Source organism: Euprymna scolopes, chromosome 7, assembly GCF_053919585.1.
Source record: "Euprymna scolopes isolate OS-2025 chromosome 7, ASM5391958v1, whole genome shotgun sequence".
Lineage (NCBI taxonomy): Eukaryota > Metazoa > Mollusca > Cephalopoda > Sepiida > Sepiolidae > Euprymna > Euprymna scolopes.
The window spans coordinates 87732696-87758382 of NC_136488.1; the positions used below are offsets into that span (position 1 = coordinate 87732696).

General features: G+C 33.9%; 1 protein-coding gene and 1 long non-coding RNA gene across 22 annotated transcripts in view; one reads left to right on the forward strand and one right to left on the reverse strand.

Moving 5' to 3' along the window:
• Positions 1-25687, forward strand: part of LOC145279820 (otoferlin-like) — a 1618966-nt gene that overhangs the window by 1413730 nt on the left and 179549 nt on the right. For all 21 annotated transcript variants that reach the window (XM_080131202.1, XM_080131198.1, XM_080131211.1 and 18 more), the window contains one exon: positions 25490-25671. In XM_080131202.1, the coding sequence (XP_079987328.1) occupies positions 25490-25671 (182 nt within the window). The remainder of the gene's footprint in view (positions 1-25489; positions 25672-25687) is intronic.
• The window catches only part of LOC145279822 (uncharacterized), a 94116-nt gene that overhangs the window by 6757 nt on the left and 61672 nt on the right, over positions 1-25687 (reverse strand). The window contains exon 2 of the long non-coding RNA XR_013868462.1: positions 1644-1709. This is a non-coding gene — a long non-coding RNA (uncharacterized LOC145279822). The remainder of the gene's footprint in view (positions 1-1643; positions 1710-25687) is intronic.

The following is a 25687-nucleotide window of genomic DNA, read 5'->3' on the forward strand; positions in this document are numbered from 1 at the left end:
CTGGCGAAGCATATTTTTGTTGTTTTAACGTCATTTTTGCTGGAGGATATATATATATATATATATATATATATATATATATATATATATATATTAGTGTTCGGACGATGAATTGGGAATCGGAAAAATCGGAATATTTGGGGGTATCGGAAAAATTGGTGCCTATTTTCCGATGCCAAAACGATTTATTGCCTTTATTTATTTGTTTTTGGTTTAAAGCAACATCTTCCATTGTTGGTAATAATGATTAAATAATAAATATTTATTGGTTTTAAAATACAGTAAAGCTTAAACCGATAGATTATCTTTATATCTATAAAAGTGAAAGTGTCTGTGTGTGTGTGTCTGTGTACATTTCCATACGCAATAACTCTGTCAATTTTAAGTCTACAGACTCGAAATTTGATATACAGGGTACTGAGATTTGGGAAAATCGATGTGATCGGATTTCGGCCAGATATTTGGCGATTAAGGGGTCAAAGTTCAACGATTTGACTTTTGAGAACTCTACCAAACTCCTCCGACAATTTTTGGTCTAAACACTTGAAATTTTAGATATAGGTTTCTTGGACATGGATCTAACTTAATAACTTGATTTGAGCCCAAAAGAATAAATTTTAAGGGATCAAATTAAAAAAAAAATTGACCTATTTTTGTGTGTGTGTATTTTTTTTTTGTTTTGTTTTTTGCTCAGCATAGCCCTCCAAATACCCGAGCAACGCCGGGCCGAAATGCTAGTTCTTTATAAGTACATTTTAGGAAAATATCTGCATATTTAACATTTTTTTTTTTTTCGGAAAGTGGGGAAAATAACAATTCTATAATAATATATTTAGAGATTTATAAAGAATCGGAATCCGTAATTATATCGGAATCGGGTTTTTAGCACGGAATCTGTAATTGTTTAGGAATCGTCCCATCACTTCATACATACATATATATATATATAGATATATATATGCAACTTTATATATACAGAGTGTCCGTCTTTAAATTATCTCAACTTACCACATGAATATGCCATCCAACGTTTTCAAAACATGTTTAGAAATTAAGAATGGTACATCCAGTGGGATGGATCATATCGCCACTATCATCATGACGTTACAGCCAAACAGATGTGTAGGACGAAGATTAAGTCTGGAATACTATTCACGATCAGCAGATTTTATCCCCATGGACTTTTTTGAGAGGTGAAGAGGCATTTTAAACACAACGTACACACCAAAAAACAGCTACCATGACTGAGTTCAAAACAGACATTGAAAGAGCATGTTCCAGCATCCCAACCGAACTGATGAGAAACGTTTTGGATTCGATAAGTAGGGGGTGTCTGCTGTTCCTGGACCACAATGGCCAACAACTTGAACACTTTCGAGCATTAGATGGTTTCTACTTTTTTTTCACAGTATTTTGATGTATGAAACTTTTCTTTATCATAATAAATGTTAATTTTATGGACGTTTAAAGAGAGAATACATTTTTATTTGAAGATCCTGTATATTAGTAATTTAAGGCTAGTGCATTTATTTAAAATAATTGTACTTTAAAACTTATAAACTATTGGTACCGATGATAGTAGATTCTGTTGCATATGAGGTTCGGCTATAAAAGACAAAATAATACATCCAAATTATAAATACCTCGGACACTGTGAGAAGAAATATCTCATGTTTGTGTTTTACTATATTCTTTGCGTTGATAAGTGCCTGTAACGAAATAAAAGAAATAATATAGAATACATATATAAGGAGAACTGTATATAAAGATATCAGTATGGACCGAAACAGTTGTCCACTTATATAATAGATAAACAAAATGTGTTTTTATGTTCCATAAAAAAAACGATATCCAGCATGCGGCAAAAATATCTCTCACATTTTAAACTTTAAACTACACGTTGCTAACGAATTTATGCAAGTGCCAATGATGTTTTAATTTAGCTGATTATTTGCTATTTTTATTAGGTACTATCATCAAACAATATGGTCTAAACTGCTGCACATTGTGCTTTTACTGTTGAAATGTCTTTTGAAGAATGGTGAATCTGTAACTGTAACTGCAACACAGAGAGCTAGCCAAGTTTATTACAAGTAAGGACGACATGATGTATCAGATAGAAAATCAATACAGCTATGGGTTGTACATTTCAGAGCTACAGGTTCTGCACATAAAAGAAAGCCACCTGAAAGGCCTCAAAGCACTCGAATGTCAGACAGTATTCGAGCTGTGAAACTTTTCTGTTGCTCAGTCTCCTACACGTTCAGCTCGCAAACATGCTTTGAACTTGGGATTGTCTGATCGAACAGTCAAACGAATTCCACACACTAATGTGTAGTTCCATCCATACAAATTACTGATTGCTCAGAAAATGCATGTGAGCTACTGGGAAGATCGCATGTAAAAATGTGAGAGATATTTCTGCCGCATTCTATATATATATATATATATATATATATATATATATATATATATATATATATATATAGAGAGAGAGAGAGAGAGAGAGAGACAGACAGGCAGACAGACAGACAGATAGATAGATGAAAGAGCAACAGACCAAGTTATATGCCCATCAACATTTCGTCTTTATTGTAAGACTTCTTCTGGATAAATAAATCGAAGGAAATAAAATACCAGTAATATTTGAAAAGAACGAAAAAGGTAATACATCAAAGTCATACTTTTAACAACAAAAATATTTTCAAATATTGTAATGGTATTTTATTTTCTTCAAGTTATTCATCTAGAAGAAGTCTTACAATAAAGATGTCGGATCATTATTTCCATTATTCTCATCATATAATTTTCGTCTAATATTATGAATGAACCTTACCAATCCGGTACTAAGTATAATAAAAAAAAACATGTATCTTCTCCCTTAATTATTGAGCCCAATTCAATAATTCATTCATATATATATATATATATATATATATATATATATATATATACTAGCAAAAGTGCCCGTCGTTGACTGGGTTCAAAAATAGCCTACAGAAAATGGACTCTGATTTATGAAAGTATGATGATAGGTTATGAAAAGGAAGGGTTGTAAAGAGATAGCTCGAATTTGGGGGTATCAAAACCAAAGCAAAATATGGTAAAGTAAAAATAAAATAGATAAACACCATAATTTATTATACCATACCTGTTCACACTGAAACACTTATCACAATATTCTGTGGATCTATATTAAAAAACCTTGTAAAACTTTGTGACATATTTCCATTCTATGGAGGTCAGGTGCGAACGAACACCCCATAATTTTATCATACCATATTTCTTCAAACTGAAACATAATTATAAAAGTATACTTACGCAGCTAGATATGAAAAGTCTTTATTAAATTTTGTGCCTATTTCCATTCTATGGAGGCCAGGCGCGAACGCAGACCCCACAATTTTATTATACCATCCCTATTTAAGTTAAAACATACTTATCAAAGTATTATTATGTACATCTATATAAAAAACACTTGTAAACGTTTTTTTTTTAATTTTATTTACATACTTTGTGGACCAGACGCGTATGCAGACCCCACAATTTTAATGAATCATCATTATGCCAGATCAAACATACCCATTCCTGTGTCTCGATACATCTTCTATCATTATATGTGATCAGTTTTCTATAATAGTCAACCATATAGGAGCCTATTCGTGACCAGACACACACACACACACACACACAGACGTTCAGCTTTATATATATATATATATATATATATATATATATATATATATCAGAAGTACCCGTCCTTGACTGGGTTCAAAACAGCCTACAGAAAATGGACTGTGATTAATGAAAGTATGATAGGTCATGAAAAGGAGGGGGTTGTAAAGAGAGGTTTTTATACTCAAAAATTTTACCCTAAGCAAAATATGATGAAAGTAAAGATAATTTTCGCGAAAATATATTTTTTATATCAACTTTGTTTCTATTCGTAGCCAAGAGTGACTAACAAAATGATGTTTCCTTACAAAGAGAAATTTTTTTTATATATGATAATATAAATATACAAGAAATAAATGTTACCATAGTCAATAACAGTTACTTTTATGGTAGAAAAGTTCATTGGTTTGTATTTTTAAGTAGTTTGTAAAAAACAATTTTTTTTTTTTATTCACGAACCGATTTAAAAATCAAAATGGCAGCGACTTTGAAATGGAGAGCCCCGTTTTCAATTTGAAGGAGGGGCACCTGAGCATTCTGTGTTAACAATTTAAGAGAGTTCCGTCAACGTAAGGAATATTTATAAACATATTTTAATGTTTTCCGTTATTTTCTGCTTGAGGAATATTCGATTATGGCATGTGTAGTTAAAAATTAATTTAAGTATTTATCGCCTCAAATTTTGTTTTAATTTCAGTTCGCTGAAATTATTTCAAGTAAAGAGCATTAAAAACTATTTCAAAACAAAAACACATGAACTGAACTTTTATTGACTATGGTAACATTTATTTCTTTTATATTTATTTTCGGGTAGTCGTTTGTTGGCTTTTCTGCTAAACACTCTTACTAAATAATATTTACGAAATATCGAAAAACAAAGAAACAAAAACAGTTTTGAAAAATAATGAAGCTTTACTTACTTTAGTAAAATAATCCGAAACAGCAAAATGGGATATTAAAAAAAGTAAACACGTAATTACTTTAGCTTCTTAAAGCAAAGAATCGATATAAATATGAATAAGAAGAAAATACCGCCCTTTTCAAGCAGAACAGCTTCGTTTCAGTTTTACAGTATTGAACGGTGTAGTATTGCACCGTTGGATTCAGGGTTGTTCTATTGTAATGTAAAGAACACGTAGAAAGGGTAGTAATCAACTGAATTCCGTCTAGTACAATGCAAAAAAAAAAGCTTAAACAGATATATAAATAAAAAATAAAAAGGTTATATAAATGTTTTTAAAAAGACACGTAATCACGTGAGCAGGATTTTTTCCTTCTTTTGACATGATAACAAGGAACGTTCTTATTTTTTTATTATTTATCTATTTTCGAAAGAGTGCCACGTGCAAGTGGAGGAGGAAAAAACAGAGTTATGCAAAATTTGTGTCGAGAATTGTCTAAAGTTCCGACTTTTTTGGAGGGGGGGCTTTCACTTTAATAAGAATGTGAATTTATTCGACACAATATGATTCAACTCAAAAAAATAAATAAAAGCTAACGTGAATTAAGATTAAAGTTTAGGTGTTATTGTGGGCCCTCACCCCTTTTAAAAAACCTTGTTAAACTTTGTGGCATATTTACATTCTATGGAGGTCAGGCGCGAACGAATACCCAATAATTTTGTCATACCATATTTCTTCAAACTGAAACATAATTATCAAAGTATACTTACGCAGATAGATATGAAAAGTCTTTGTTAAATTTTATGCCATATTTCCATGGAGTACAGGCGCGAACGCAGACCTCACAATTTTATTATACCATCCCTATCTTAGTTGAAACATACTTATCAAAGTATTCTTATGTACATCTATATCAAAAACACTTGTAAACGTTTTTTTTTCTTCATTTTTTTATTTCCATACTTTGGGGGCCAAGTGCGAACGCTGACCCCACAATTTTTATGAACCACCGTCCTGCCAGATCAAACATACCCATTCCTGATCCTCGATACATCTATCATTATATGTAATCAGTTTTTTTTTAAACTAGTCAACCATATAGGAGCCTATTCATGACCAGACACACACAGACGTTCAGCTTTATATTATAGAAGATATATATATATATATATATATATATATATATATATATATATATATATGCTAGCAGGCCGCTCAGCATTGCCGGGTCGGAAGATACAGTAAGATAGGTATCGTATTTTTTATTATATAGACAATTTTCTATCAAATATATAGTAGTAAGATCCAAACTAAATACTATGACTTGGGTGCTATCAGCTAGAATTGAAGGTATAATATACAACTCTCTATCCTCATTTCCTAGTCTCTGAACTACGATTATATATATAGCGTTGGGACGATTCCAATAGTTTTCCCGATTCCGTATAAAATTCAAGACTCCGATACAATTACCGATTCCGATTCTTTATAAACCTCTAAATATTGTACTACATAGTTGGGTTTTTTTTTCACGATTCTGATAAAAAACACATGTTAAATGTGCGGATATGTTCTCAAACGTAAAAATACACTTGTGAGGGATGGTCTATCGGTTTTAGTTTTACTGGTTGTTTATCAAAATCAATAGATTTTCATTATTTTATCATTACTGCCAGCAGTAAAAGAGTTCGCTTTAAACAAAATCAAATAAAATGCCAATTAAAAGAATCGTTTTTGGCATCGGAAAATTAGCTCAGATTTTTCCCATTCCGATGAATCGCCCCGACACACACACACACATATATATATAACTCACCCGTCATCCCTTTTTTACAAGATAGATTGTCCGACCGGTGAAGACAAGATGCAAGCAAGGTCTACCGAGTTTTAGAATTACATAGATCTAATGTTGAACAAATTTGATCATTTCTTAAACAAATTTCTGAATGACACACTTTTTAAACACACGCAGAGGTATGCATACACACTTGTGGCAGTGTGTAATTTAACCTTCAATGTTTGTAAAGCACACGAGACGTGTGTTTCAACTGCTTATTGCCATTACCGAGTTGACTTTCGGTATCTGCCGATGTTTTACCACGTAACTTCCCCTTTAGTTGACATCAGGCATATACCTCTTTGCAGAGTGAACAAAGAGACGCAGCTCAACTTTCCCTCGCACGGTATCCCGTGATCCTCTTCTCTTCTTTCTCAAAAGCCACACCTCTTACTTCCATCAACCACACCACAACCACCATCCACGCAGCAGCAACAACAGCCACCTCGACATTTTTTTTTCTCCCTCCATTTCTTTCTTCATCGCCATTATCTGCAGACTTACCTGGCATCTGCCGCGGACTTAGCGTCAACATATAATAATAGACCGGTGAAAACTCGGCGAATGGCTACGAGAGCTCCAGTTCCAGTTGAATGAAATGTGATGTCTTCTATGGATTATTTTCGGGGCTTGTAAAGATCATCCGATTCTTATTATCGATCAAGCTAGTTTTTTTTTTAATCTTTTTCTTTTTTTCTTTTTATATTTTTCTTTTTTATTCTTTTTTTATATTCGTCTATTTATTTATTATTTGCTTTAATATTTTTATGCTAAGAATAACCTCTGACAAGTCATCATCCGGGAAACCTGGTAGCATTGACTTGAAAGCTTTGCTTGTCAATCAGGAATGTTCGTTTCATATTTTAGTTATTTCATTAATTATGTTTTTCATTTATTTCATTTTTTTTTATTTCTGGTATAAATTCAAAGTGATGAACATTTCTGGCTATAAATGATATTATAGGAATTACTCTCTCCCTCTCTCTCTCTCTCTCTATATATATATATATATATATAATTGTGGACTGTGCGCCCGTGCTAGAATCTTGTCTTCGGCGATCAGGCGATTACATCTTTTATAAAAGAGTAAAAGAGGTGACAGGTGAAGATATATGTTAATTTTAATTAATTTTAATATAAAGCAACGCCGGGCGACCAGTTACTATATATGTTATTTATTTCATGTATTCACAGGAAATTTCATGCGTATATGCAATATTTTATACACCGATATGTTGGAGGTAACTAAAAATTAAATTTGTTGTATATTGAAGGGGTCAGCTCCCGGGTTTTAGTTGGAAATGAAGCATTTAGAATCAAATATTATTATTGATGGAAAATTCTGGAATCGAACGCAGTTTCGTTCGTTAGGATACGATTCCAGGAATCCAGTGAATTATCCATTGCAGTGAGGAATGCAAGAGAAGTAACTTATATTCCAAATAATCCGGATAAACAGAAAGTGGTGTTGGTTTAATTTAGGTCAGCGCAAAAAAAAATGGAACAACAGAATTAAAGATTGCACACAGAAAAAATCTGACTTTTGTTGCCAGGACACGTGTTAGAAGAATGTGCATGGAATCCACTTGTCTGGTCCGTGTACTGACGTCACAAAGTAGTATAGAATTAATAAATATACATTTAAGTTAGAATAAAACAGGCAGTCAGTCAAAACGTCCGAGAGAAGCTGGTAGGGTGGACTGAGTAGACTGACAGAAACTCTTTAGGAAGAAAGGAAATCAGGAGAAGACGACCATGTAGAAGGCATCGAATTCCAATCACCAGGTGGATGAATAAATGTCTTATACAGGGTGGCCCACTTAAAAGTAGCCAAGAAAATGTAGTAAACATGAGTAACATTCTTTTATTGTTTAAATTACTTGTAGTGTTATAAAAGATGCTGGAAGTGCTCCATGTTGACATCTATACATTTCTGGCCGCGTTTAACAACGTTTGCAGATACTGCCTGTAGATCTTCTCTGGTGATTCTCCTGATAGCGTTCGTAATGTTATCCTTAAGTTGGTCTAGATGTGAGAATTATTAGCATAGACTTATTTTTTAAAGTCGCCCCCCCCAAAAAAAAATAAAACAAAAAAAGAACATGATGACAAGTCCGAGGAACGTGGTGGCCATAACTATTTGCTTATTGTTCTCTCTTTTGGAAACATGTCATGAACTCGTGTCAGTGACCTGTGAGACGTGTGACATGTAGCGCCATCTTGTTGGGAAAAGGAATTGCGTTTTGTCTTGTGGTATCAATTGGTCGTTAAGATAACGATTAGAGAGATTGGGCTACTTTAAGTGGGCCAACCTGTATTCGCTATGTTAGCCTTTTGTCTTTGTTTGTTATCAACCACAAGGTAATGTGTTCAATCGTCTTGTATAATGAACTTCGTATTGAAATCCTCTTCCAAAGTTTGACTGTATACCTCTCTTCAATAATGCATCTCTCTCCTGTTTTAAAAACTTCTATTACACATCTCTTCGTATATCACTGTATTTCTCTTCTATATATATAAAAGCGAAAATGCGTGTGTATGTAGTATGCGTGTGTGCACTTTTTCTGCATGTCCGGCAAAGGCTTTTCTCGCCGGGATTCTCGAGGGGGGTTACTATTTCTTATAACTTTTTATATGCTATCGAGATCATAATATGTAACACTTACAAAACGACGTCGTAAAAGTCTTTTATTTCAGTGACTTTTATCTTACAAAATTCGCGCTGTGAATTCGTTTGCTCTCTATTGCTCCTCCTCTTGCTGCCGCTGCTGTTATGGCATGAGATTTGACCTTGAAAACCACCTGGGTTTATAAACACTTATTTTGGACTCATCAAACGTTACTGCCTTCGCGGTGTCGTGTTATGTCATCAGACTATTAACCTCAAGGCTTTGGGTTCGAGTCAACCTTTTTTCTAAAACTTTTTTTTGTTCGTTTTTTTTTTTTATTTATTTATTTTAGCAGGGTTATTACTTTTACACACACACACACACACCTATTTTTCGCGTTCGCTGTTTGTTTTTGTTTTTCAGATTTTTTAAAGAAGTTTTAACATCGTTCGTTCTTTTGTTTTTTTTTCCCCCATCACGTTCGCGTTTTCTTTTTTTTAGTTTTTGTTTTTACATCGTTCGTTTGCATCACGTTCGTTTGTTTTTTTATGATACTTAAACAGGATTATTGCTACGCTTACTCTTTTGTTTGGATTTACCCCCCACCCCAACACACACATCTCTAAACACCCGGGCAACGCCGGGTACCCCCGCTAGTCTATTATAAATGTCGTCTCGTTTCTGTGAATTTCATAATAAATTTTCATTAATTGTTTTTAAAAACTGTTTTCATTATAAAATAATGTTCGACCTTATCGTTTTTCGTATTTTTTTTTTAAATATTTTCATTACTGCAACATTGCCATTAAGTAGGTACCATTGGTTTTATTTGAAATTCAATATTTCGATTATTATTAAAAACAGTTTTCGAAGATAATCAGCGAAAATTAAGTTTTTAGTTATCTAACGCCTCTATTTTCAGTGTTTACTCAGTACGTGAACAGAGTAACGTACATGATATGAAAATATATGGCAATTAAGCCATAGTCTTCCGCGTTACATCCACATAGGCCATCGTCATTTCGTTAATTATTATAAATTAATAATATATTAGCAGTCCACCCGGCGTGACCCAGTCGTAAAATACGCTTAAATATATTTTAATCCATACGGATTTCGTATTTATTATTAATTTAGAGCCAATACTCTTGATTATTGTATGGAACTCAATAGTAGTTATTTCAAAACAAAAATGACTTTGGTGCTATCAGCTAGAATCGAAACCAAAACAAATAGCGCTCCAGCCTTAATCATTACCGCTTGATCGTCAGATCGATATAAAAGAAAACGTAAAAATTTAACAGAACTTTACGTATATTGCGCATGCATACAAAAGTGGTCTTGCTGCCAAGTTCCAATTTTTGCAATTTCGACTCCTTAGCAGCTATTTTAAAATATTAAGAGATTTATAAACAATCGAAATAAGAATCGGTAATAATTGTATCGGAATCGGGAAAAATTCGGACTCGTTCCATCACTTTATATATATATATATATATTCTCCTGGTGAATTAAGGGCAAAATACATTCACTGATTGATATAATAATTAAGTGATTGATTTTGCGCTACGAAACAGATACTGTCAAGAATTGTAAATGTCAACTGAAAGGAATAAACTAAGATTGTCAACATCATGAATTTTGGAATATAGACTTTTGTCATTTATTCACTATATATATATATATATATAACAAATACACATATACAAATAAGATACACATATACAAATAAGATCATGAAGGGAATTTTAACGCATACTAAACATTGTCTTCGATTGTCTAAGTTATCGCTGTACAGGAATTTATGAGGAAAATATAGCACTAGTATACTTCCCACAATAAGTAAACCCAGCACAATCACGTTAACACATCGGTTTTCACCAGATCACTGAAGTTAAGCAACGTTGAGCCTGGCCTGTACCAGATTGGTGCCCATTTGGGAAGGCGAGGCGCAGTATGTACGGCAAGGTAAAATACCAGGTAGGGAAACTGGCACAGTCTATCCTTCTCTCGAGGGTAGATGGGCCTCTCTTGAGCCGTGGTAGGCAACCCATCTATTGATAGCATCGCGATAAAAAAATAAGTCTTCAGCTACGGACAAGATTTGAATTACACTATAAACTCATGTAGCGAGTTCAATCTCGGCTGCGGCCGCATGTTACGTTGTTTTTTTTGTTTGTTTGTTTTTTTTTACGTTAAACCTGGATTAAATATTTAAAATAATATTATGCGAAGGCTAAGTAAGATCCCGTCGGTGTGGATACTCTTGCATTGGAATATACGAGGAATAGTGCACCTTCTTAAAGTGATCCTGCCTATAGTAACATCGCTAAGCCGGATAAGCCACCAGATTAAATAAATTCTTGTCCTAAAATCTAGGAACACTACAGGGAAGATATACTATAACACAGTTACCTGGTCATTTTACGGAGGGGGAAGGATTAATATCATTTATTTACGAACAAGGGTTCAGAGATAAAAAGAGAACTTTAATGGAGTATTCGAATACCCATGTATTTTTTGTTTTTATTTTTATGTGAAAATCGCTTCGAACAGGGTAAGAAGCTACTTGGTATAAGGAATTTAAAAAAATGCTACTTCAAGATTTAAAAAAAAAAGCAGCTCAAAATATGTGTTATAGTAATAGATTCCTACCTAGAAAAACAATAATTCTTTCCCCTTTGTCAGAAACATTGCTCATGAAATGTGAGTGTAACGAAGCGGCGCGCGCTTACTGCAATAGAGCATCGACGAACGAAATCATCAGCATCCGTAGGATAGCTGACCAATGAAAATATTAGCAGTTGTTTTGGCGATATGCAAATTAGCAAGTGTGCACGATCTTGCGTGACAAGAAAAGGAGAAAAATATACCATGTGCTCAAGAGGAAAAGTCAAATTCGAACGAGGAAGATCGACATGTGAACACGAAGGCTAAGGCCGGCATGAGGTGGCGAGGAGAGAGATTTAAAAAAAAAAAAAAAGCCACGTGTTATACGGCAAAGCGTTGTAAAACACGTGTGTGCGAAAAGAATTTTGAGTAATAATGAAATGCGTTATTTTGGAAGAACCACAAATTAATGCATTTCATTTGCACTTAAGATGTCGGGTCGGATTTGTATTTCTTTACTTTTTTTTTTTTTCGCTCCTTTGCGACGATATCTCACACAACGTGAGGGTATGAGTGATTGAAGTGTAATGACAGAAGGACTAAAGTACAGTATATATATATATTGTGTACAGAAAGTTGTTAGTTGAGACAGATCATTGGTACCGTCGGTTTCAAGCCCGATAATAAGGCCCGTTTAAGGTATCCTTATCAAGCTCTCTTCAGCCAATATTCGTCTCTATACATATATATATTAGTATTGAGACGATTAATCGGAATCGGAAAAATCGGAGATTTGGAGGTAACGGAATCGGAAAAATTGATGCCTATTTTCCAAAACGATACTTTTAATTGTTTTTTTTTTTATTATTATTTGATTTTGTTTAAAGCAAAATTTTCCATTTCTAGTAATAATGATAAAATAATAAATATTTATTGATTTTAAACCACCAGTGAAGCTAAAAACGATAAATCATTCCCCACAAGTGTATTTTGACGTTTAGGAAAATTTCTGCATGTTTACGAAAATCAGAGGAAATAACTTATAGTTAAATAATTAGAGATTTATAAAGAATCGGAAATTGTATCGGAATCGGGAAAAATATTGGAATTGTCCCATCATTAATATATGTATATATAAGCGAGAGTTGCGAGGTTCTCGAAAGTAAACCCAAGGACAACTCGCAAATAATTGATTGATTTTTGACGACTTACACTGAAGAAAAATGAAGCCAAATCAGAAATAAGTACACGTTTCTCTTTATCGTGGAGTGAAGGATTTGCTTGAAAATGCTTTAAATAAATGAATTAAAACAAGGAAACAAACGAAAACATAAAAGCTCAACTCCAAACAAAAACAAAACCTCCATTCTTGAAAAGACTTCATTTTGTTCTTTTCGGGAGGGAAAAAAAGAAAGAAAAAAAAGTGGTGCATGAAGTGGGGGGAGGGGGTAGAGGGGGGGGCAAACATTCAGACATTTATCCTGCAAACAAACGTTAATTCTTATCATTTTCCACGTTCTTTCCATACAGCTGCATAATAAATTAAAAAACAAAACAAAAAACAAAACAAAAGAAGGAAATGCTAGGAGGGGGCAGTTTAAACAAACAAACCTTTTTTTTCTGCAGCCGCAAGGAGTGACGGGGGAGAGATAAGGGGGGGGGGCGGACAGGCGTTAGGGCAAAATGACACAGGGCCAATATATCTGTGAGCTAGTCGTGTTTGCTCTGAAGACAAATAACCATCCGTTTCAGTCTTAATAGAAACTTATACAACCAAGCAACTCTTTCCATTAGATATATATGCATACGAGAAATAATGAGTCCCGTTGCGTCTTCCACTGATTTCGGGGTACGTCGCTTGAACCAGAAGCATGTCGATTTACGAAACCTCTTTCCTTTCAATTTTCTTATGTTTTGTTTTAGCTGAGGATGGGACATCCTTCCGGATGCCAACCATTCACATAGTATTTCAAACACTTCAACTGATATTCTGTTTTAATTACAAACGCCCGTTCAAATGCAATTGTTTGTATTTCTTGCACTTATTTCACCCGATATATTCGCCAGGTATCTTTTGGAATTCTTTTTCATCGGTCCATGCAGAAGACGGAGAAATAATTCTAAAGTTTTCAGTTCGTGGAAACGAAATAAACTATTAGAGAAGAAGGATTTACGACATCTATGGACCTATAGAGTGAAGGGGTGTGATTTTGTTGCTTGTCGAGTTAGTCGGGAATATCAAGATCGAGAGAGGCACAAGTGTTACGAAGTCCTCAGAGCACATTCTATTAAAGTACTTGTAAAACAGGCACAGGGGTGCAAAATTCCGGCGATGAGAGGGAGGATGAAGCTTGGTTGATAGTGGGGGACTTATTAGGTTAATCAGCGCAGTAATACATCTTACAAACATATACTCATACATAACTTTATATGAATAGAGATGCACGAGTCTGTGCGAACATCCCAGTCTGGGACTTGGAAGGTAGGCAGAATTATAGCCTACCCCATTAACAGTTTAAATCCATTACTGTAAGAGAGCCAGTCTCGTTAATGCATAACAACGATTTACCATTTATTCCAAGAAGCACCGCAAGATTTATTTTGGTCTTGGAGCCGATTTCTCCAGAAGCCAAACATATTCTGATTTCCCAATGCTTCCCTCGTTGGACCGATGCCAAAATAAGTCCATTAAAAGCTTCTTTCCGATTTCAAAATCATCCATCATTAAAAGACATCATATTGATGGCGTTACCATCTTTCTTCGGTTTTGTGGAGAGAAGCCAGCATTTTGAGACAGCGCAAGAATTTGACCCACATTTATTCGGCATATGAAAATGATTCTTTTTATTCGTATAATTTTATTGGATATTAAAGGACAGTGTTGGCAGGCGAGTTATTTTTCAGCTTTATTATCACGGATGTATTTTTATTTTGGCTGGAAAAGATCTATGATTGCCAAAAGAATCCGGTGAATTTATTTTTAAAAGTTTATGCGTCGTTTTTAGGTTTGTTTGTTTTTTGTTTTTTTTTTTCTGAAGTGTATGAGTACGCTAACGGTTTAATCTCTACTTTCCACACATACATACATGATGGCTTCCTTCAATCTTGACAGACTATGGATACCCACTGTAAGGGTGCCTGCATGTGGAGTTTTTTGTGACAAGAGTTGCGCAATCTCCAACACACCTCTCCTGAGTCTACATTGTTAAATACCAGTGGTAAGTGGAGGTCCCGAACGACTGGAAACAATATCGAGATAAGCGGAGAACAAATACAGCGCCTAGAATTCCTAAATGGTCAGCCATCTGGTACTGGCCAGGCTCAACTTCGCTTAACTTCGGTCATGATGATTGCAACGTATTGTCAGACGAGTGCCACTCCCTCAGACATTTAAAACCCATGATCCCAAATGCCTGAGGGAGTATCTATACAAAGATGATGTTACAGAGTCTTAGCTTTGTACGACAGCTAAGTCTCTATCTCGGTTCAAAATGTTGAGATCCAGCAACAAGCAAGAGCAAGATAGTCAGCAACAAATTAAACTGCAGACCAGCTTAATGCGGGTAATGGTCTTCCACTTTATGGTTTTTTAAATCAGAGATTTGCTTCTCCTAGAAAGGTTGCCTTCACCACGGCTTACGGGAGCCCTCTCCACCCCAATACACATATACACACACACAAATATACACGGTGCTAGTTGGCCGTGGACCCAGAAAAAGAGTTCATTCGCCCTTTGGTCATACATATATGCATACATACATACAATAGAACACAAATAAATTGTCTTACAACATTTATTTATCGGTAGTGTTCTGAGTATTTGGTCAGCAAATATCCGGTGTACGATCGTTACAGAGACGACTTGAAATTATCATTGTGTTATTATTTCTTTGCGCATTCCAAATCGTTTCTTTATCAGCGACTTCAATTCAGGTCACAAAGAGATTGTCAGACGCAAAGGCTCACTGAGGACATAAACATGTTACACATTTTATCAAAATTTCAGATACATACATTCCAAGACAAAGACAGTTACCACACTTGCATCAGTTCCAACCACCAAGATAAGCATAATATTAACGATAGTGATGATAATAATAACAACGATAATAATTATGCGAATTGTAAAAATAGGCATAATAATAGCCACAATGATATGAACTTATGAATAATTCTTGATAAAATTATTTATAGAAAAAAATAGATGACTTGAGTATCCATCAACTATAATCGAACCCAAAACAAAGACTTATAGAGAATTCTTGGTAAAATTATTTATTACAAAAACTTGAAGGTCATAACAACGAAACGATAATCACTCGGAAGGAGAAAGATGTAAGCGTGACACACAAAAGAACACACACGCCATCACATTAATATATAGATTAGGGCTCTGACAAGATTATTCTTTTCATTATTCTTACTCTAGAGTTATATATCAGTTAATATCTTATAAAGTGATGTGGTTAATATCTTATAAAGCAATTTCTGTAATGTCCGAATATGTCGCGAATATCGATTTTTTCTTTTTTTTTTAATTTTTACATTTGTTGTATATTTTATGCTATTATCATGGAAAATCAATTAAATATAAAATGAAAGCACATTTTGCATTTTAAATAAAAAATATCATGTATCTCGACATAAAACTGTTTGCTGAAATTAACAATTTCTGTAATGTCCGTGCGTGTCGCGAATATCGACTTTTAAAAATTTTATATTTGTGGTATATTTTACGTAAGTGTGATGCAAAATCACTTAAAGATTATTTTAAAGTACTTTTTATATCTTGTATTTTAAAGAAAGTGTCACATGTCCTGCCGTAAAACTATTCGCTAAAATTAGCAATTTCTGTAAGGTCCAGATAATGTCTAGAATGCACTTCGCGCGCGCGCGTACGTACATTATTTATGTTTGTTACTGACACAAGGCCCACTTATCTACGTTGAAACATTAACCTGAATGCTATGGAGGATTTATCTCCCTTACAATGCCGCAACCAATATGTGCGGACATATAAATAGTATTTTATTGTAAAAAAAATTCCATATACACACTTTTCATTGCCAATGTTAATATCTAATAAAGTGATGTGGTTAATATCTTCTAAGGTGATGTGGTTAATATCTTATAAGGTGATGTGGTTCTCAATCGATTAACTGTGTCGGATATATACTTGAGAATCAAAACAAAGTAAAGAATATTCTCTTGTCATAGCCCTGATAATAACATTACAAATCACCATATTAACAATGATCCTATCAGTGACAAAACCACCATAACAATTATCATTACTTTATAAACAGAAAATTGTTATATATTTATATTAATACGACATTTTTATGATAGTTATCAAAGAGCATCAGGTCCATATGTTGAAATTCTGTTGGAGTTTCAAGCTTAACCAAAAATTTCATTGTCGATATCAAATGTCAAGGTCATCTAAAGTGCAGGAGTTCCTTGGCTACAACTGTGACATTCACCTTTTCTTTGACTTTTATCTTTGACATACCAAAATTAAATTGGTTCTAAGTTAGACCATCCCAATATTTTAACCAAGTTTAGTGACTATTGGTCAAGCGATGTGTACATTAGGCTGTACACAAGCAAAGATAGTCTTATGCTGCAAAATAGCATCTCTCTTTATTTATATGTACAAAATGTAAACAACAAAATACAAATTATCAGCAACAGCAATCGAATATTAATTAGCAGTAGTAGCAATAGCCTCAAGAATACAGATAAGCATCAACAGCAACAGTGGCACAGGGAGACAAAATATGTTTGTTGTTATATCCCGATCAGGTATAGCCAACACATATGAAAATGTCACGCTTACATTTGTTTTCCTTCCGAGTTACTGTCGTTTAATTGTTATGATCTTCCATTTCATGTAATAAATAATTTTGCCAAGAATTCTTCATAAGTTTTGGTTTCGGTTTCAATTATAGCTGATGTCACTCAAGTCGTCTATTTTTAAATAAATAATTTTACCAAAAATTCTTCATAAGTTTTGGTTTCGATTCAAGTTGATGCACCCAAGTCATATGGATATATATTTTTTTATTTTTGAAATCACAACTTTATAATATATAAGAATCGACAGAAAATTGACTATAATAATATATACGAAATCTGTAAGAATTAAAATATCATATTTAAGCGTATTTTACGACTGGGCTGGTGTCCTTGTTAGCTTAGATAAATACTTACTAATAATAATTAATTTAATATAATAATAATAATAATGATAATAATAATAATAATAATGATATTAATAATAATAATGATAATAATAACATTGATAAAAATGATAATAATAACAATAATAAAAATAATAATAATAATAATAATAATAATAATAATAATAATAGCAGCACTACAGATGAGAGCAGTAGTTTGAAGACTCCAAATAAAACGAATCATCAATCCTCATCTCAAAAAATTCAAAACTGGAAGACCTACAGATATTTCAATGGTCACAGTCCTCCCTGTACTGACTTAGTCTGCAATACATTGTAGTCTATATTGCACTGTAGAGAATCTGTTGATGTTATAAAATTATCTGTAAATAATGGCTTCACTTAAAGTTTAAAATGCAAAAGACAAGTATCAGGGTTCAATTGTGCTCTAAACAGAAACATTCATTTCGGACGCGTCTTAGTCTCATCAAAGAACTAACTGTTCATTTTATGAAATTATTTTTACATAATTACTTGAGTTAAAGTTAAGCGTACAAAAGTCAAGTATCATGGTTTAATTGTGCTTTAAGACGAAACATTATTTTGTACGCGCCCCTTTCTTATAAAAGAATCTACAGTTGATTTTATAGGCTGGACTTTTCTGCTTGTGCAGTGATAAAACTTCTCAAATGCACTTGTGACGTTAGGTTGTATAAAAGTGTTAACTTTGGCCAAAATCGGACTACCTTCTTTAATCGGATTATTTTTGATTATCTATACTTATGAGACGCATTCAGATACAAAACATTGGTAAAAACACTGCCAGACACATCAAGTACCTTATTTTGCAATTTTAATAAAAAATTGGCCTATCCGTTTCCGAGTTCATAGGGAACGATCACACACACACAAATTCCTTTTATATAATAAATATCTATGATATGCAATTTAGCGCTTGGTTTTTTGTTGATTCTAACTCAGCCCTCCCCGATTCCTGTAGAGAGTTTCGTTGTGATGCTTAGTAAAAAAAATTATCCTCTCTACGGCGTCATATTCATGATCCCGGGGGCGGGGATTTGCACTAATGGACAAAGCATAGACATGTTAAGCGTTCATTCTCATTTGTTGGATTTGTTTGCACTAATTTAACCTTTCATCAATAATTAAAAGACGCTTTTCAATCTGCATAATATCACGATCATTATTGCAGTTAATACAACTGATTGTAATTAACCTAAATCGGATTCGTGTTGGAATAAAAAGCATATGTTAATGTAGTGAGGATGAATCATGGCAAGACAAAGCTCAAATAACGCTTACGAACTAACATTGCGACGCTCTGCTCTTAAATATTCATTGAATTTCATCTGCAGATAATATTTTTGTAGATAAACATACCATAGCTTTTCTGCATGCGCGTTCGGATATTGTCGACAGAGTTGCGTTTAGCCAATGTGTTTAAAATACTGTACTCTTTGTTTAATATACTAGCATATTACGAAGTTTAACTAATTCATAAATTTAAAACAAATAAATGATTTCCAAATGACTACGGAATTTCCAACAGCTCCCAACATGCACGTTTAAAAGCAGAATACACGTTTGACGAAGGGTAACCTCTCGAAAAATAACAATACGGATACACCACCTGGCGCAAGTGAGAACGCTATAAATATGTAAAACACAACCACACACACACATTATATATATATATATATATATATATATATATATATATAACTTTAAAGGATAAAGAGTAAAGTTACATAGGAACTTTATTACATTATCAAGTCAATAAGTGTTACAGAAAGGAAAATAAAGGAGAAACCTCTTTAAACTATGGCATTTCGAAGTTATATGCTTCTCATCAAAAGAGGGGAAATGGTCGGAATCGTATAAAAAATAAGGGTAAAAAGACAACATATATCTTTATTATTTCAACCTTGGTTGTATTTTTTCAATCATTACAAGTTGTTTCTATAGACGCGATAACAAAAATATTCAGTCCATGTCGTCAAACGATTTAATCCAAAAGAACGTGTGTATATATGTGTGTGTGTGGGGGGTGCGTGTATATATATATGTGTGTGTGTGTGTGTGTGTATATATATATATATATATATATATATGAGTGATATATATATATGTGTGTGATGTGTGTGTGTATATATATATATATATATATATATGTGTGTGTGTGATGTGTGTGTGTATATATGAGTGATATATATATATATATATATATTTATATATATATATATATATATATATATATATATATATATATATATATATATGAGTGATATATATATATGTGTGTGTGTGCATATTTTTTTACAAGGTAGTCACCACATATCAAGGTCCGGAAGCCACTCGGAGATAAGGGTTATTGTGTGTACAGTACGTTATTGTTGGAGATTTGATAAAGTGTCTTACTTAAGGAGGCGGTTCATCAGGAATTTGTTTACATTGGACTTAAAGACATCTAGGTTGTAGTCAGGTGGGAAACAGGCAACCGGAACAGAGTTCCACAGGCGTGCACTTCTAAGAAAGAAGTTTTGTTCATGGAATCTACGTTTTGCTTTTGGCACAGATAAGGAGTGGGGAAAACTTTTGACAGTGGTTTCAGCTTAGCGGGTACTTATCGTGAAAGATTGGCGAGGGGAGGCAGAGATTGGAGTTCAGACGAGCACCTGCCATGGTAGTAACGATAAAACAAAGACAGGCTCGCAACGTCTCTCCTGTGGGAGAGAGGTTACAGGGAAGAGAAAAGGGCATCACCCACCAGGCCACGAAGCCTATTTTGTACTCTGTCAAGGCAGGATAGGCTGTTTTAGCAGCTCCTGCCCAGATGTGGCAGCAGTACTCCATCCTTGGACGCACTTGGCTTTTATACAGATAGAGAATTGCATCAGGGGTGAGATATCTTCTGGAGCGGTAGAAGGATCCTACCATTTTTCCAGCGATCTTGGCAACTGACTTGATGTACGTATTCCATTTCAGGTCAGGAGTAAAGGTCAAGCCCAGAAGCTTATCAAAACATGGAGCTTCCCCTAGACGAGAGCCATCCATTGCAATTGATGCCAGATGGGGACCAGAGCGTTGATGATGTAAAGATAGAAGCTTGGTTTTAGATGCATTAAAAGGAACCAGCCACTTCATCCCCCACTGTACCACGCGCTCAAGATCAGAGGAGAGAGAATCTGAGAGAACTTTGTCATTTACGGCCTTTGATGTGTTACTATAGATGGTCGTATCATCAGCATAGATGTCAACAAATGCTTAAAGTATGTGTTTTGGGAGATCATTGATGTATATCAGAAAGAGAGTTGAGTCTAGGATGGACCCCTGAGGGACTCCAGCATTAATATTGATGGCCTCTAATTTCTACCAATCAATTACTACTGTTATGAACCTATCGGAGAGAAATGATTTTATGATCGAGAAAACATTTCCAGTTATACCGTAGCTTGAAATCTTGTCTATATATATATATATATATATATATATATATATATAGTGTGGGTGGGTGTGTCTGTGTGTATATGTGTGTGTGTGCATATATATGTGTGTGTGTATATGTGTGTATATATATATGTGAGTGTGTGTGTGTACATTATATATATATATATATATATATATATATATATATATTAGTATCAATAAAGGTGAATTTGCATAGCATATTTCACCATCATATCTTGATTTGCTTCAGCTTGTGTGTATCCGTTTTACCTCTGCATACCTACTATAATTGTAAATTGCCTTTATATAGCATATATACTTTTCATTGTAATCTTCATTTTTATTTATAAAAATTTAATATTCACGGATGCTTTTCTAGATCTTGACAAAAGTACTGCCTGCTGAAGAGCCGTAGACGGCAATGAAAAGTGTGTATATGGAATTTTTTTCACAATAAAATACTATTTATACGTCCGCACATATTGGTTGCAACATTGTAAGGGAGATAAATCTTCCATAGCATTCAGGTTAATGTTTCAACGTAGATAAGTGGGCCTTGTGTCAGTAACAAACATAAATAATGTACATACGCGCGTGCGCGAAGTGCATTCTAGACATTATCTGGACCTTACAGAAATTGCTAATTTTAGCGAATAGTTTTACGGCAGGACATGTGACACTTTCTTTAAAATACAAGATATAAAAAGTACTTTAAAATAATCTTTAAGTGATTTTGCATCACACTTACGTAAAATATACCACAAATATAAAATTTTTAAAAGTCGATATTCGCGACACGCACGGACATTACAGAAATTGTTAATTTCAGCAAACAGTTTTATGTCGAGATACATGATATTTTTTATTTAAAATACAAAATGCAAAATGTGCTTTCATTTTATATTTAATTGATTTTCCATGATAATAGCATAAAATATACAACAAATGTTAAAATTCAAAAAAAAAAAAAAATCGATATTCGCGACATATTCGGACATTACAGAAATTGCTAATTTTCGTGAAAAGTCTAATGTCAGTGGATTCTCTTTAAAATACCAGGAGCAAAATGTACTTGATTGAATCTGTTTGAGATCTTCCTGTGCAGGAGTTTGGCAACAAAACATGGCACAAGTAAACCCTGATCTAATATTTAAAATCACATAGTATTCGCGGCTCTAATAAGATCTTCTCGCTATAGTAAACCTACGCTAGCTTTTACGAGGAATGCTGCACCATATCTATGATATGTTACCTCAAGTGACGGCACGAAGTTGGGTACTCCACCAGACTAAACGAATTCTTGTCCTGGGCTCCTGCAAGACCAAGAGACCACAAACAAGGTATACTATGATATTTAACTGACCAGTTAAGGAGAGATAAAAATATTTTCTCAGATTCTTTACTTAGTGCTTGAGATATAAAAGAGAACATTAACTGAGTATTCGAATATCAATGTGTCTCATGTAGAAATCAAGTGTTAGCCACAGGAAATGGGGGCCCCTGATTTCCGAGAACCTCAATCTCAGTAAAGTGAAACAAGATAGATACAGGGTGGCCTACTTAAAAGTAGCCCAAAAATGTAGTAGAGAGGGGGAACATTCTTTTATTGTTTACATTGCTTTTAGTATTATAAAAGTTGCTGGAAGTGCTGCATTGACATGCTTTTCTGTACACGTTTAACAACGATCGCAGATACTGCCTGTAGATCTTCTCTGGTGATTTTCCTCATAGCGTTGGCAATCTTCTTCTTTAGTTGGTCTAGATTGTGAGAATTATTTACGATCGTTTTATATTCTTATTCTTCAAATCCTGTATTTGCAAGTATGTGAAACTCAATGTGTAATAAGCCTTCTAGAAGAATTATTACTCGAGCTTGTTTTTGTTTTGTTTTTTTCCAGCTTTGAAATAGAAGAGCAAACAGAACTCGACGGACATCCGTGTGTGTGTGTGTGTGTGTGTGTGTGTGTGTGTGTGTGTGTGTGTGTGTGTGTGTGTGTGTGTGTGTGTTTACTGCAGATAAAGGATTAGATAGCTACAGAAACCTGCATAAATATATGACATGTGTATTGGGAGAATTCTGTTAGAGAACGGATGTGCCAAAAAAAAAAAAGAAAAAAAAAATGGTTTGCTCGATTCTAAAATGAAACTCTTTCAATGAAAGATGCTGCTCGCTCGCTCTGGCCGGCCAAAAGATGGTTGATTGTGACCAAGTGAAAACCGTAGTTGAACAAGATTGCTGTTTAATAACGAAACCGCACACATTCTTAAGATTTTTTTTAAATCGAGTGTGGAAACTGAGTTGTACAAACTGCTATGTTTCTAAAAGCTTACTGTTTGGGTCCATACTTCCAACAATATGAAAAAAACCCAAACAAACAAAAATAAAAAAAACAAACAAACTATTTAGTCAATCCAATACATATGAACAGAACCCCCTCTACTTATATTTACGGCGTTTATGGTTATATAACTATCTTGATGCTGATATCATCATTATCATTATCACTATAATAGTTTTTTTCTTGTTCAACCCATATGCAGCCTTGTCCTCACAATTTACAATATATTTCGATTTGCAATAAAACATTTTTCCTATTAATATCATACTCTCGGCTCCTGCTGTCTACGACTATTGACCATTTGTTGCGACTACTAATTCTTTCCCTCGCCACTTTTTCGTCTGAAGATATTTCGTGAACGAGAAAATGAGAAATGGAAAAAAAATGCTGCCTAAACACACACTAATATATATATATATATATATATATATATATATATATATATATATATATATATATATATATATATATATACATACATACATACATACAGTTTTGAAAATAATAAGCGGAAGTTTCTCAAGAGCTCTTTCGGCTATCATCTCATCAGGAGAAAATCGATAGCGTACAAAATAATATTCCGTACTTTTGGCACATTCAATAAGTTCCCCATTAGAACTCTTTATTTTCGACATAATATTATTTTGTACGCTATCGATTTTCTCCTGATGAGATGATAGCCGAAAGAGCTCTTGAGAAACTTCCGCTTATTATTTCCAAGACTGTATATAAATTCTGTACCTCTAAACATATATATATTAGTAGTGGTGTTAAGACGATTAATCAGAATCGGAAAAATTTGAATTTTGGCGGGTATCAATATCGGAAAAAAATAGTGCCTATTTTCCGATGCCAAAAACGATTCCTTTAATTGTTTATTTTATTTTATTTAAAATTTAATTTTCCAACACTAGTATTAAAGATAAAATGGTGAATATTCATTGATTTTAAACGCCCAGTAAAATTAAAATCTATAGATCATTCCAAAGTGTATGTTTTACGTTTGTGAAAATATTTGCATGTAATATTTGGTATTCTGAACTGAAAATTATAAAAAAATAAATAAATAACTCTATGACAACATATTTAGAGGTTTTAAAAGAACCTATATCGGTAATTGTATCGAAATCGGTAAAATTTTTGAAATCGTCCCATTACTTTATGTATATATTGTATGTATGTATATATGTATATGTATTGGGGTGGAGAGGGCTCCTGTAAGCCGTGGTGAAGGCAACCTTTCTAGGAGAAGCAAATCTCTGATTTAAAAAACCATAAAGCGGAAGACCATTACCCGCATTAAGCTGGTCTGCAGTTTAATTTGTTGCTGGCTATCTTGTCTCTTGCTTGTTGCTGGATCTCAACATTTTGAACCGAGAGAGAGACTTAGCTGTCGTACAAAGCTAAGACTCTGTAACATCATTTGTGTACAGATACTCCCTTAGGCATTTGGGCTCATGGACTTTAAGTGTCCGAGGGAGTGGCACTCGTCTGGCAAGACGTTGCAATCATCATCATCATCATGTGTATACACACACACTTTTCTCTATCGACGCATATAATATAACTAACTGTTCTACTCTTTTTGGCTCTAAAACAGAAATCCTAAAAGAGGGGAATTCAAATAAATATCTTTCTCTAAGAGAAAAAAATACTCAATGAACAGGGACGCTGATTACAGACAGGCAGTCCAGAAAAATCTGTAGCTACGCCAACAAATCGCCATGATGATTCATCATACCTATTCCTGGAGATGTTATATAAATTTTGTTTTAACGTTATTGCTCATTTTATTTTTTTATTTTTTATTTTATCTGTATCTTTAAAATTATTATTTTCTCTCTTCTTTTTATTTTGTTAATCTTTCCAGGTTCTTTGACTTTAGACTTGAACCATTTCCCGCGTGGTGCCAAATCGTCCAAGTTATGTACCCTTGACATGCTAAAAACGGATGGCACCGTTCCCCAAATGTCGTTATTTAAACACAAAAGGGTGAAAGGCTGGTGGCCGTTTGCCGTGAAAAATGAAAACAATGACGAGTACGAACTCACGGTGAGTAGTTGCGTAT